General features: G+C 46.1%; 1 protein-coding gene across 1 annotated transcript in view; it reads right to left on the reverse strand.

Annotated features, from left to right (window-relative positions):
• The window catches only part of Spock1 (SPARC (osteonectin), cwcv and kazal like domains proteoglycan 1), a 450924-nt gene that overhangs the window by 139902 nt on the left and 296429 nt on the right, over positions 1-14593 (reverse strand). The window contains exon 4 of the mRNA XM_055629382.1: positions 7910-8024. Coding sequence (XP_055485357.1) covers positions 7910-8024 — 115 coding nt within the window. The remainder of the gene's footprint in view (positions 1-7909; positions 8025-14593) is intronic.

Consider the following 14593-nt stretch of genomic DNA (forward strand, 5'->3'; position numbering starts at 1 on the left):
TGGATACATTGCTTAATCAGCAGGCACACAGAAACACCATCAATGCCCCCAGTCTGAGGCAGCACACAGAGTGGGAGTGCACTGAATGCCTTCATCAGACATGGGGGCAGGGAATGAGAGGGCATCTTTAATTAGCCCTGTGGTCTGTAAAGAGCCAGTCACCTCAGCTCCATAGATTCAGGGCTTGTTAACATCTGGGCCCATGTACAACCAAAGAAGCCAACCACAGAACATTCCTGGTCTCCTGTAGACAGGAAATGGCTCAGAAAAAGAGCCAGTGCTTTAGAGGCAAGGGGGTACATGAGCCCACCTTTGCAGGCAATGAGGCCTGGGAGCCTACAAAAAATGAGGCAGAGTTCTGGACCCCAAGGGCCACATCTTAAAACTTTGTCACCAAGCTCTGAGGCAGGATACCTGTGACAGCTAAGCCTGTCCTACCCAGCCAGCCTCAAGTGGTATTGAGAGTAGAGCTTTTAAGAAGAGTCAGCACAAGGCAGGACAATACATGGGTGTCATATTGTACTAGAATATTTGCATTTGTTAATTAAAAACACCTTTGTGGATCTGGACATACCTTTCGTCCACAGGTGGTGACTATTACAAAGGTACGCAGCTGACCAAAATGCAGAAAACAAGTGAATATAGGGTGCACAACCCCGAGTGATAACATCTACAGTGCAACTCCTAATCCTAAGGCCCAGGGGACGTCAAGGAAAAGTGGAGGAAAAGTTACCAAAATCAGACAATCGGGATGTCTATTGGGAAGACAGAATCTTCTATATATGGCAGGGAAGCTGAACCCATGAAACCTCAGTGTTGGAGGCTGGTCTGATGCTTCTATCTTGATGCTAATTACTGGCCCTCAATGTCTGGTTACTGCCTGGATACACCTATCCTTGTTATGTAAACCTACCCAAATGGCTGATTAAATGGTCTCTACCTGGGCAGGGTAGAATAGGGAAGGCATGGCTAAGGTTCCTGGGCTTTTGGGGACAGGAAGAAGAAAACAGGAAAACAGACAGGAAACAGACAGGAAGAGAGGAGGAAGGAGGACGCTATGATGGGTTAGTGTGGAAAAGACACCACATTGACCAGGAGGAAGGACTCCAAGGATGGTGTAGATGTAGTCATAAGATTATGGATGGAAGTTGCCCAGACAAGGATGGTTAAGGCAGATGGTATTGGATAGGGGTTGGGAGGTAGATGGTGAGATTATTGAGACAGCATAGGTAGAAATATCTGCCCAGCCCAAAGTAAGTAGGCAATTAGAAACTCTACAGCTGTCTGTGTCTTATTATTTGTGATAGTGGGTTACATAATACTGCCACAACAATTATAGGGCAAATAATAAATCATTATTTAGGCTACACCTTTTAAATTTTGAGGCAATGCCTCAATGTTGTGGTCACCCAAACAAGAGCTGTACAGTGGCCACCCACTGACATAACAACACGATGGAGGAACTTTACAATACCCCACTCCTTGGCTGCCGAGAAAGGAAGAATCCATTTTCTCTAGAAATGAGCCCCTGATCATTACGCAATCCAAAGTCGTAATCCCTAAACACAGATACATACACAGAACTTTAAATAAACTTAGTAGGGTATTCGTGTGTGTGTGTGTGTGTGTGTGTGTGTGTGTGTGTGTGTTTGTATATGTGTTTGTGTAACAATAATAACTGAAGAAGTCATGAATTTAAGAGGGAGACATAGGAGGAAATGAAGGGAAAGAGAGGGGGGAGATGATATAAAGATATTATTCCTGAATGAATTCCTCAAGAAACAAGAAATTTAAATAAAAACAAACATATCTTTGTGAGTCTGCCTTGCAATTTAACACATACCTCCCAATGCAGTGTCTGCCTTATATACTGTCTCCTGCCCCAAGGGACTAAACATTCCATGCTGCTATTCATACTTAGGGTGTGAATTGCTTTTTACTCTCCTCTGCTCCCTTCATCAAGGCCAGCCAATCAATGCCTTCAGTTCCACAGCAGAGAGCAGGGGGAAGGAGGAGATGGGCTTGAGCTACAGAACTGTACCCAGGGAAGAGGGCAGGAGCAGCTTGCAGCTACTTCCTGGGCTCAGACTGACAGCATTGCTGCTGTGAGATCTCACGGGTTTAAATTAACTCAGCATCTCTGTGTTTAGGAGACAAGTGCTGGGAGTGAGCAGAAAGGAGAGGAAGGAACCTGGAATGCATGGTGTGGGCACAGAAGGGAGGAAATAGATGTAATGCCAGTGCCCAGACCAATTGCTTGGTGATGGGCAGGAACTGGGAGAAAGGGGTACAGGTGGGACCTCGGGGACTAGGAGAACAATGACTGCCCTCCTGGAGATCAGCTTTAGGCACCCCCCCATCCCTAGTGGCTGTGGTGTGACATAGGTACAAGGTGAGGAATATGCAGACAGATGAAACCCCGCCCATCAGCGGCCCTGTGCAATCGGGACAATTATTTGAACCTGAGCAGCAGCTTTGGTCACCTGACACACAGCTGTGGAAAGGTGACAAGATCCATCCATGCAAAGTGCTGCTGGCACACAGGGAGCAGGCGGTGGGTACTGGGTTGAAACAGCCACTTTCCTCTCCTCTTCTTCGGTGGTATCTGCTTGGTGTGAGGTCTGAATATAGACCACAGCAGAGGAGCCTCTTCCGTTTAACCTAGTGATGGACTCAGGAGAGGGCCAACCCAAGTTAACTGCGATGGTTCCATAACCAGCAGAGGAAGACTACCAAGTTCTCCTTGGACCCGAGCTCTGCTTGTGAGGATTCTCTGAGCTTAAAATGGAGCCCAAGGCAGCATGCAGTCCCTCACAGAAGGGACACAAGCCACATCAATGCTGTTTCCTAGTAATGAAGGTGGTTTCCGAGATACCTCGATGTGCCTTGGTGGGGGAAGCATCAGAGAGTCAGCCAGGCGCTAGGAGCCTGGCGCCTTCCATGTGGCCACGTGCCATCCAAACCTCCACAGCTATGTGTATGTATAATCAACTGGTTCAAAGCCCCTGTAGCAGGAGGCAGAGCTTTGTTGTAAAACAAAACTGAGATGAAATAACCTCATCCTTTCAAATATCCTCTGAGAGTTTGGTATTTGAGGCACATCCTGTGATGTGTTTCTCTCTGACCTTAGACACTTTGATTCTTTTTTTCAAGTTCACATAAAAGAGAGAAAGCTCTGAGATTGGTCTACTGTACCGAAAGCCTCGATGGCATCTAAATTCTTTGCTGGCACAGAGAATTAGTTGTTATTCCAGATAGTGAGGAAGTGGAGATGAAGGGCCATTACATTAGAGGGGCCCAGCCCCCTGGGAAGTTGGGCTGTTTCGCTCCCTACTTAAAAATAGATGAGTTCCCACCGCTCCCCAAGGCTTTGAAGGGTCCACTTAGATATTGTCAGTTCCATTCTGACATCTTCTCCCCATTCGCTACACTCCCGCAGAATCACAGGATGTGATTTGTCTGGAAGGCCCCAAACAAACGTTTCAGTTTTCCATTCTCCAAATGAAAATCAATGGCAAGACAGAGATAAAAATCAATGTTCCACTAGCCCTCCATGAGAAGAACCCATCACCTCCCACCTCCACAGAGCTGCAGAGTAGGATGACCAATCCCCACCAACAGAGAGACCCAGTGCTCTGCTGGCTCCATCCCCTTGACAATGTGCTCCTTAAAAATACCTCAGAGAGGATTCTGTAAAACCTATGACAAGAATGACTGATAAGATGTTGTTCTAACACGCCCCCCTCCATTGCTAGCAAGCTCAGTTACAAATGGAGTCCCTGGCATCCCAGGATGGAGTCTGACTTATCTGTTTCTCAAAGGATCCACCTTATGGCCATAAGTTATAAGATGCTTAGCCATTTGCCTGCATTCTCAGATTCTCCTCTGCCCCAGGCGACTGGTAGGCTTTCTGTCACCCTGCATGAGCAGGCTGTGTTTCTCATAATTGGTTTGGCTCCAGGAGGGAGGAAATGGAGATGACACACTACATACTTATTTTTGTTGTTTGATTGTTATTTGATTATTTGATATACTAATAGCTTACTTGTGTTTCTTGCTGAGTAGTATCAATTATAATGGATATGCCACAATTGGTTGGTCAGTTCACCTTGAGTTCTTATTTTTTTGTGTGTGATTCTAAATGAAGCTAATATAAACATATAAACTATATATAAGAATACTTTTATATGTACATATATAAAGTAAACTCTCTGACAGATTTTCTCCCAGCATGCTGTAATTAAAAAAAAAAATAGTGTAAGTGTATATACAGAACATCAGGCATGTTCAATTTGGTAAAATTTCAATTGCTAGTTACATTTAGGAAGTCTTAATCAAACCCAAGGAAAGAAATCTCACATTATTTTCTTCTGAAAGTTTTATAGACTCAGTGTGTGTGTTTACAAATGTAACCCACCTCTAAAGTTGAATTTTTATGCAGCATGTTTATGTAATCATTAAAAACTTTAAGCATGGTTTATAGTACCATAAAGTATTAATATATCAATATCAACACAAAATGTGTACAGCATGTAGACTATTTGTTAAATAAGTTTTGACAGAAACAAGTCAATAAGAAAAATCAAGGGCTAAAGAGATGGTTCAGCAGTTAAGAGCACTGGCTGCTTTTCTGAGGGACCTGCTCAGTTCCCAGAACCCACAACCACCTATAACTCCCGCTCCAGCAGGCCTAAGGCCCTCTTCTGATCTCTGAGGACATCAGGCACACATGTGGTGCAAGCACCTGCATGCAGGCAAAACACTAATATGAATAGAAAAACAAATCTTAACGAAAAACGAGAAAAGAAAAAGTAGAAGACTAGACAACATGTTGGAATATTTTAATTGCTGAATTTAAATAATGTGACCATTGCCTTACTTATTTTTTAATATTTTCTATAACAAGCATCAGCTGTGATGCCAAAATGAGGTTGAGAATTTCTAAGTCATCACAGAGAAGCCAACCTGAGCACATCCGGTACTCTGTGGTACAGCAGCGATCCCATGGAGACTGGAAAGAGGAGCATATGGCCGTGAACCTCTCTCCCCCGACACCCAGCAGCACTGCTGAGCAGCAGGAAGAAGTGAAAGACTTCGCACAAGACTTCTCTGAGAAGGATGCGAATATAGCAGAAGCCTCCAATGAAGGTGCTACAGATCTCTTCCTTAAAGGGATCAGGGAGACTCCAGCAGCAGAAGGCCTGATTGCATGCTTCCCTTTCCACCACCCTTCAGAACTGTTTGCTCAGCCCTGAAACACTGTGGCCACAGACCTGTGCTCCCAGTTGCTCCTCCACCCACTTTAGTTCACAAGCCATCCAGGCCCATAGCACCTCCCTGGTCTTGGCCCCCTAATCTACTTGCAAGTAAGTCTATATCTGGGGACTCCTTATCAGCTGTGGCCTCCCAGTTGCTTTGTGGTCTGTGAGCAGCTTCTCATTCTCTAGAAGCAAGGTTTTCCCCTGGAGCTGCAAGGGGCCAGCTTGGCTGGCACAGTTGTTTGGCAGAATGAAAAAGCACTTTCCTGATTGGTGAATAAACAGAGTTGCCAGCATGCTGCCACTACTCTACAAAACCCCTGAAGTTTAATGTGGAAGGACAGATGTTTCATCTGGGAAGGCATCCAAGACCCTCTGGGGAGTTACACACTTGGCTACTATCGAGGGCCAAGAAACCCCACTTCTGAGAAGGCTATTTGGGAACACAACCACAGTGACCACACACAGGCCTCCTTGGGTCAGGCCACCTCCCATATCCTGCTGAGGAAGAGGGTGCGCCATCTCTTAGCCAAAGCATACTCTTGAGCTATTTTCTAGTAAGGAATGGACCCTATTATCAGAGAAGCAGTCATTTTCTTTGGCTTCCCTCCTGCAAACACAAAGTGGTAGCAGAAATGTCCCCACAGTCCTTGAGATCTGATTCAGAGGCTTGAAGGCAGCACACTCAGACTGGGAAAGGGACAGAAATCCCAAGGGGAAGTCACTTCTTTCTCAGGAGCTTCTGCGCTGAGAAGGAGGGGTCTGGCTGAGCTTCCGGAATTACAATGATAACTATTATGATAATTGTCTTACTAATTGCTAGAATGGCTGGTATTGACATTAAACCATCATTATACACATTCACCCTTATTGAACTTTCACACAAAATATGCTGGGTCTGCACATTAAATCCATTTAACAGATGAAGGAGTACAAATTTAGAATCACAAATTTACTTCCCAAGTTTAACAGGCATGGAGTATCCAACGAGGACTTGAACCCACATTACTTTCATTCCCAAATCCATGCCCAGAGCTATTATAATTTCATAGATATAGGAGGTGAGGACCACACTTTCCACATAAGATGAGAGTGATGCTCAGATACATGGCATGCCCCGGAAGTACCTTCGATGCATGTCTGAAAACCAACGAGGTGGCTGCCTTGGTCTCAAACATTTGAATTTAAGACTAGAAATCTCTCAGTTTGTATTTCTGCAAATTCAAGGGAAGGGCATGTGAACGATTCTCCAACATATATATCCATGTGTGTATACACACATATGTGCACACACATATACAGGAGACCAAATGGTTGAACAACCTGGAACATTATCCCCAAGGGCATTCTGTTACTTGCTTCTAATGAGGGCTTACTTCCTTCCGTTCTAAAGGGCAGAAATCACAAGCGGTTTTCTTAGAGTGTATGTACCTCAAAAAGAACTTCATATGGTACCAACAAAATTACTTTTGCATGCTACTCCTTTATGCCCCACAGAACTTTAAGGTAGACAAACCTCAGGACAGAGAAGAGGAAGTGGGCCCAAGCCACACCTCTACCAAGAAGCTATTTGCCATTGATAGCTTCAGGGAGAGGGGAAATCAGTTTTCATCAATGGAATCACCACTAGGGAATATCAACCACACTTCATGTCAGGACCCATCTGACTTCCTGGAAGAAACGCTTGTCTAGGAAACAGGCACATACATCTCAGCACTTTTCATCTGGGTCTTACAGACACAGATGCTGGTTGCTCTTAAAACAACATGGAAAGCAATGCACAGCAGAAGATCTTGGTGGCCAAGTCTGAGATCACCAGCACCAGAGGCAGAGGGTCACTCCGAGTGAGGAGCCTCTGTTTAGCTGCTAGCACTGAATTTAGGAGAGGGACACTACTCAAGCAAAATTCATAGGAAGACAGTTAGAAGGCAAAAGACAATTACAACAGGTCCCAGCAGGAAGAGCTAAAGGGACCGATTCCAAAGGCTTTCATCAAGAACTTAAGAGGGAATGTATCCATTCTGCATGGCCCTAGGTATCACACTGGGGCCAATAAAGCCAACACAAGCTGCAGGAGACTCATGCCTCTGAACCGTACTTCATCAGGGTCACACTGTCAGCTGTAATCATAAGAATGAAGGGCCACCTCATACTTTTTTGGCTGTAAGCTTCCTGGACACCAGGGTCCCTTGGGGAAAGAGGAGAGCCCCAGTGATGATGGAAAGGGGCTTTTCTGGTAAGATGAGGACTCAAGAGTCAAAATTAAGATTTTTTAAATCTTAAGATTGGTGTTCTTTGGAGAACTGGAGAAATGGCTCATCACTTAGGAACATTGGCTACTCTTCCAAAGGACTGGGAAAAAAAAAAGATCCTCTTCTGACTTTTGTGGGCACCAGGAACACACATGATACACAGACATATATGCAATAATAATTTTAAAGGATTGCTGGTTGTCTTTTTTTTTTTCTTTCTGTAAACCTGTGCTGGCAATCTGAAGCCATACCTACACTCAGGTGATAGATCATTTAAAATGGTGGCAAACAACTACTCTCCTTTTGTCCAACCTGTACCTTGTCAGAGCCTGGATGCTTCAGAGCCACCAGGCACAGAGCACCCCTAACTTCTAGCCACCTCCTTCCCCCCCCCCTTACCTGGGCAGCAGGTGCTTGCGACTGACACACAGGGCGGTCTGGTAGTCCTGGGTCACACACACTTTGTGAGGGCTGCATTTCACCTTCAGGCAAGGGTCCTTGGATGGGTCCAGGGCTGAGGTAAAAAGGAGGAGAACAAGGGTTAGCACCTCCAGGGACATTTCATTTCCATCACCACTCAAATAAACAAGCAGAAGATAAACCAGCGATGCATGTTTGTGCTGTTTCTTGAGGGAGGTGGGGACTGAAAGAAAACCCAAGCCAGGCAGAGCTCTCCATGAGGATAGCAATTCCTTTGTGTGCTAGGCATTTCAGCACCATGATTCTAAGCAAGAATTACTCCTTAAACAAAACAAAACAAAAAAACCTTCACAATTATTCATGATCCAAGGAGATACCAATAGTGTCTCTTTTTGTTTATTGCCTGATGTCGGTTTGTGTGACTTCTTTCATGTTTAATTTTAATTATTTCCTATCACACACACCCCAAATCCTTGCTGAAAACAACATTTGCTCCTGTTCAATAAAAATGGACTTCATGCATGAATAGTTTAGTTGTATTTTTTTTTCCTGAGAACTTCAGGATGGGCAAGAAATTTGTACAACACAAAGTTATGATGTAAGTGTGGGAGGGGAAAAAGCCTGCACATAAATATTTATTGTGCAAGGCGGAATTAGATAAGGGCTGTGATGGGCATGGAAAATGATAGCGGAGCTTGAGAGAAAAATAGAGATCAATTTCCAGGGCAAGGATTAGTGAAGCATTAATATTTGAATTGAATCTTGAAGGATGGGCAGGCTTTTGCAAAGCAAAGATGGAAAAGACAAGCCAGGCAGGAAGAGCAGCTCGAGCAAACGTGGGGCGACATGTCTGAGCAATCACAGGAAAGTCAATGCATCCATTGGAGCTGTGGGTCTGCCTAATGAGATTGGGGGGGGGGGATTGGTTCAAACCCAGAATTCCAGAAAGGATTCCCAAAGGCGCAAGGTCACACATAGCAGCATTTTCTAGAATCAGCTGAGCAGCCGGCCCCTGGCTAATCAGCACTCTGCATGCTGAGGTCCACGTGCTCATCATGGGCACAGAGTGGCCCCCCGGGGGATTCTCTGCAAAACAAAAGGGACTGTGCCATCCCCCAGCTTCCAGGATGAAAGTCTATTAGGCAGTAAATCTTTCATAACTGCTCTCCCAGGCAGGGGAGGAACGCTGCCCACGTCACCCCTATACAAGCATTTGCTTAAACAGGCTGACATTCCAAGCAGGAACTGCAGAACCATCTACCCGACCAATGAGGTTCCAGCTGCCACACAGACTTTCACAGTTCTCCCCCAACCCAGGCCTGGAAACCACGCATCACTTTCCTTAGGTTGCTGCTGGGAATTTCTCTAGGGTCCTGAACCCACAACACTGGAAGGCGTTGCTGCTGAGCATGTCAGGGTGGCATCCCCCGTGGTAGGGGTGGCAGCTGTGAACAACACTCTTCAGTCTGGACAGCAACAAGATCCTGATTCCCAACCGAGGGGAGTCGCATGGTAGAGGGCTGCTTCCAGAGGGCTATGCTCTGATGCCTGGAGCTTAACGGAGAACACAGGTTCCCATGAGAGAGAGGCTGGTCTGAGCCCCAGGGAACGAGGCAAGGCGTGCTCCTAGCTCTCAAGCTGAGAATGGCCTTTGGGAGGCAAATAGCAGAGAAAGTCCTCTAAGGCTGAGCCTCCCAGACATTTGCAGGCAGAACTTCTTAAGGCTGTGTGGAAATCACTCGTTTCTTGGAGGTGACTGTATGGGGAGTTAAGAGGCTGAGGCGTTTTCAGTCCCTTGGGTTGCAGTGTAGCCCAACCTGCTCTCTATGATGCCTTCAAAACTAAGGCATCCATTAAGGACTAGCATGGGACCACCGTTGAGGAGTATGTCGGTCTGTCCTTGTCTCTTCTCACGCTTCTGCTCACCACTTACGATCTCAGGAAGCACGGAGACTATTCCACCGGCAACTCCACCACAGTGACCAGTTAAGGCAGTAGACGTCAATGGTGCTGAGACTTGGAATTCCTGCCTCAGTGGCTTTCATAGACGGAGACTGCTGGGCTGGCCTCCTTGGTGGGTGTTGACATCGGCCACACCATGTGATGTGCATGCCGGACATTGGAGAAGTTGAACCCTTTGTGCTTCCACCATTGACTTCTCGCAAACATTTAAGGTCTGCACTGCCAACCATGTGGCCTGAATACTGTGACTGTCACAAGAGCAGCAAAGCAACTCTGCGGGGCATGAAAGGGCACAGACCTCAGCTCAGGGGCCCCTGGAACTGAGTCCTGTTTCAGCTGCTTTCTACCCTGTCTAAACTTCCATCTCCTCTTCAGCAAAATAGGAACAGGAACAGCCCCTTACTGGCTTGTCGGCTGCCACCAGTTAACACATGTAGGCGTGCTTAGAGCAGGTCTAGGATGGTAAGCACCTGCCATATGTTTGTTGGGTCTGAGGGTTTGTATTTTGTTCTCAAAGTGGGTAACAAGGCCTCATAATTACAAGAACAATAACCAGTACTCAGTCGAGTGTGTCTGACATGCAGGCCTTGAACTAAGCCCACAAATTGGATTAGCTCATTATCCTTGTTTGCGTTCTATTGCTGTAATAAATAAGACCAAAAACAACATGGAGAGGAAAGGGTTTATCTGTCTTTAGTTTCCCCAATCACAGTCCACCACTGAGGGAAGTTGGGGCAGGAAACTAAGCAGAGGCAAGAACCATAGCAGGAGCACCGCTCCCCGGCTTGCTTCCAACAGGCTCACATTCAACTACCTTTCTTCTACAGTTTGGGACCACTTGCCCAGGGTGGCCCTGCCCACAGTGGGCTAGTCCCTCCTTCATGGACTGGAGATCAAGATAATGTAGCACAGACAAGACCCGTAGTCAGTGTGATGGAGCTGGTTTCTTGGTTGAGGCCCCCTCTAGTCAGTGTCAATCTGCCAGAAACTAACCAGCTCAATCATTAAGCCCTCATAGCATCCAACAATGGGGCCTTGGCCAAAACCACATATAAACTGGTCTTAAAGACAAATGGCAAGGGACAGGTAAGGCGGACATTTGCATAACTGGTTTATAAACCCAAACATCGTCCTATTGCATGCCACAGTATAGGGAGCATCCAGGAACTTCTTTCATTCAGAAAGCTGACTGAGATGCCAAACCTCATCCAAGTGTACAGCCCAGAGTTCACCATTTTCCAGATGCCTTTTGGGAGCTCATGGGCCTGGAGTTGTGAGGCCACAATAGACCCTGCCAGTGTGCCCCTCAGGACCAAGTCATACAGCCACCAGGCCCCAAACTCAAACACTCTCTGCCTACTTGCTCTAGACATGGCAACATCCACCTCGCACTGCCTAGCAGTCACATGGCCCATGTTTGGTTCAAATCTCTCTGTAGACTCATAACCTGCTATCCTACTATTAGGATGACTTGAAAGATAAACCTTCCCATCTGAGAGGTCAGACATTCCTAATACGTAAGTAAAACATCCATCCCAAATACTAATACCTTAAAAATGTCAGTTAAACCAGTCTCGTTGGTGCAAACCTGTAACCCAACCACATGAAAGAATCTCAAAGTCCAAGCCTGGGCAACTGAGCCTAACCCAGTTTCAAAATTAAAAGGGAAAAAGAGGGCTTGGGGTACATCCATTGCCTAGCATTCATGAGTTTCTAGGTTCAATTTTTAGTACAAACCAACCAACCAACCAACCAACCAACCAACCAACCAACCAACCAACCACACAGCCAGCCAGCCAACCAACCAACCAACCAACCAACCAACCAACCAACCAACCAACCAACCAACCACACAGCCAGCCAGCCAGCCAGCCAGCCAGCCAGCCAGCCAACCAACCAATCACTCATTCATCAGTTAACTCCACATACATATTTCACAATCTGAACAGAGAAATCAAATCTGCTAAACGGTAATTATGAGGGTCTGAGTACTTCAAACACTATATGAATTGCTCAGAGTAAATGAACTTCACAGCACAACAAAACAGTCACAAAAGCTGTCAGCCTTTGTTCCGTCACCAGCATAGCCTTTGCTTTGAAAATCAGCAATGCTTGGCTTGAAAGCAGATGAGAGGGTGAGGAGTCCAGGTCTGCCACGCTCCGAGCAGCAGCCACAAGGCCCCCAGCACAGGTACACCTGGCTCCTCTTTTTAAAGGGAATGACTGATAGGAGATCAACATAGAAGTGACATTTCATTTAGGGGGAGGGCTTTGTAAAGCATTCCTTTTTCCAAGCTGGCATGTTGACTGGTGTGGTCTTTGCACAGCTCATGCAGGCAGCCATATTGTTGAGCATTAAAAGGGGCAACATGGCCTGTCCAGAAGAAACTACCTCACGGTAGTTGTCCTGGTCCTTGTGCTCTTACCATCTTTCCACCCCCACTTCCTCAACATTCCCTGGGCCTTAGGTGTAGGGGTTGTGTTACAGATGTCCCATGTGGGACTGAGCATCCCACAATCATTAATTCTCTGCACTTTGACCAGTTGGAGAGTTTCCTCCAAAGAAAGAAACTTCTTTGATTAGCTGTGAGGGCCGAACATATGTATGGGCCTAAGGATGAAGCTAATGGTTTTAGTAATATGCTGGTCTAGGTTCTTCTCTAGGGTCTATGACCTCACCTACCGTAGGCTCTTGGTTGGATTTATAGTACCAGGGATGACTTTCTTCCCATTAAATGGCCTTTGGGACCAATTAGACCACTGCTGATTACTCCAACCTACAGGTGCCACTATTCATTATACTCTGAGAGAGGAGGAACCAGTTTTGATTTACTTTGAGAGACAGGATCTCAGTTGTAAGGGGTCAATAAGGACAAAAACAGCTAGACTCAGTAGGGTGTGTGTACGTGTGTGAGAGAGAGAGAGAGAGAGAGACGAGAGAACTTGAGAGAAGATATTTGAAGGAACAGAGAGATGGGAATGGAAAGAATGCGTACATACTGCATTCATGTACGAAATCCTCAGAGATAGTAATCACGGAGGATGGAGAGACAGCTCAGCAATTGGGAGTATGGGTTGTTCTTCCAGAGGACCCGGGTTTGATCTCCAGCACCCACAGGGCAGCTCACAACCACCTGCAACTTCTTTTCTGTCTCTGTGGGCACACTGCACACACTTGCTGCTCAGACACACAGGCAGAACACCCATACACAGGAAATAGAAAGCAGTAAATCTTTTAGAAAATAACCATGGTTAAAAATGAATATCTAATATAAATATTTTTTTTTTTAAAGTCGTGGCATTTGAGAAGCTCTGCCACTGCGGGGCTGGAGGCAGGGGTTGGGGGAGACCGGGTGTCAGCGACAGCCCCATGCAGGCTTGCAGCTTTGGTGCTAAGGTGCTCACCCCCGGTGAGCCTCTCCCGGGGGTGTTCTCTGTCCCAGCACATGCTCGGTGACAGAATGCAGCAACGCTCTGGAAACAGCAAAATCTAGCTCCCTGCTATGATTTCTGTCACCACACCTGCAGGACTCATGATGAGCTGAACAGATGACCAGCGAGGGCACAACACGTCCTGGGAAGGCAATGTCATCTCTCCTGCCCATCTTCCTGTAGAAACTAGCTCAGAATCAATTGGCACAGGACACACATCCAATTAATTTTTCAAAATAACTTTCACAAATCTTTCTTCAAGGGAAAAAAAGAATGAATTAATTTATAGAGATTTGTTGAGCTGTAGCACATTGAATTCAGAAGCCGGTCAATTACAAGCTTCATGTAGGTTTTTTTTTTTTTTTTTAATTAATTTTATTTTTTAAGCTCATTGCTTGGTCTCAATTAAAGTGGTGATATTTTAATTATCGTAATTGTTTCTGAACTTGTTTTTGAGTTCAATGAGTTTATTTTTTAATTAGTTACATTGATCTTAAAATCCAGGATCAACCCTTTTCACTGTCCTTGTGCAAACCCTACTGGCTTAGCTGACAGAGGGTCAGGGTTAAAACACCTGTGAGAGCAAAGCCTGAGACAACTTCCTAGCCCCTGAAAGGAGAGAGAGGTTTCATTCTGAAATGATACAAAAGATCCCCTAGTCACGTGGGTAAGCATGCATGCCTGTCTGTGTGTATTCTGCCAACATTAGCAGAGTTTTAGTCCATGTGAAGCATCTTGTGGGAGGCCACAGGCCAGCGTCTCCTCCCTGGAAGCTCACAGCTCCCAGACACACAGATGAGGCACCTGACCTTGTGGAGGGCTGGTGACCTCCCTGGAGAGACTGGCATGGGTGGAAAAGTGGGTTTAAGGGAGGCAATAAGACGAGGAGAATGTTGTAGAGGAAAAGAGACTCTCTTTCCAGGGACAGGAGGGGTATGGCCCACTTGGGAACCCACGGGTACCTCATCAGGCTTGCAGCAGCCTGGGTAGGGGTGGCAGGTACCCCTCATCCCTCAGAGAGGGCAAGCAGACACAGTCATGGAGGGCATTGAAAGCAGTGGTGACAACTGTAAACATGGTAGATCCTCGTGGCTCCTGAAATGCCCTTGCATTTTGAAGTATTCAGGAGCAGGAAGAGAGAGCCTTGCATGTGTGTTGTGTGTGGCATGACACAGAGCAAGCACAGACAGGCTTTACACAAGCAAGGGCCACCTCTTTGCTAAAATAGAGGAGTGTGTAAGGCTCTCAGAACACCTTTCTCCCTTTGCT

The sequence above is a fragment of the Psammomys obesus genome, unplaced genomic scaffold, assembly GCF_907164565.1.
Source record: "Psammomys obesus unplaced genomic scaffold, mPsaObe1.curated_primary_1811, whole genome shotgun sequence".
In the NCBI taxonomy this organism is placed as follows: domain Eukaryota; kingdom Metazoa; phylum Chordata; class Mammalia; order Rodentia; family Muridae; genus Psammomys; species Psammomys obesus.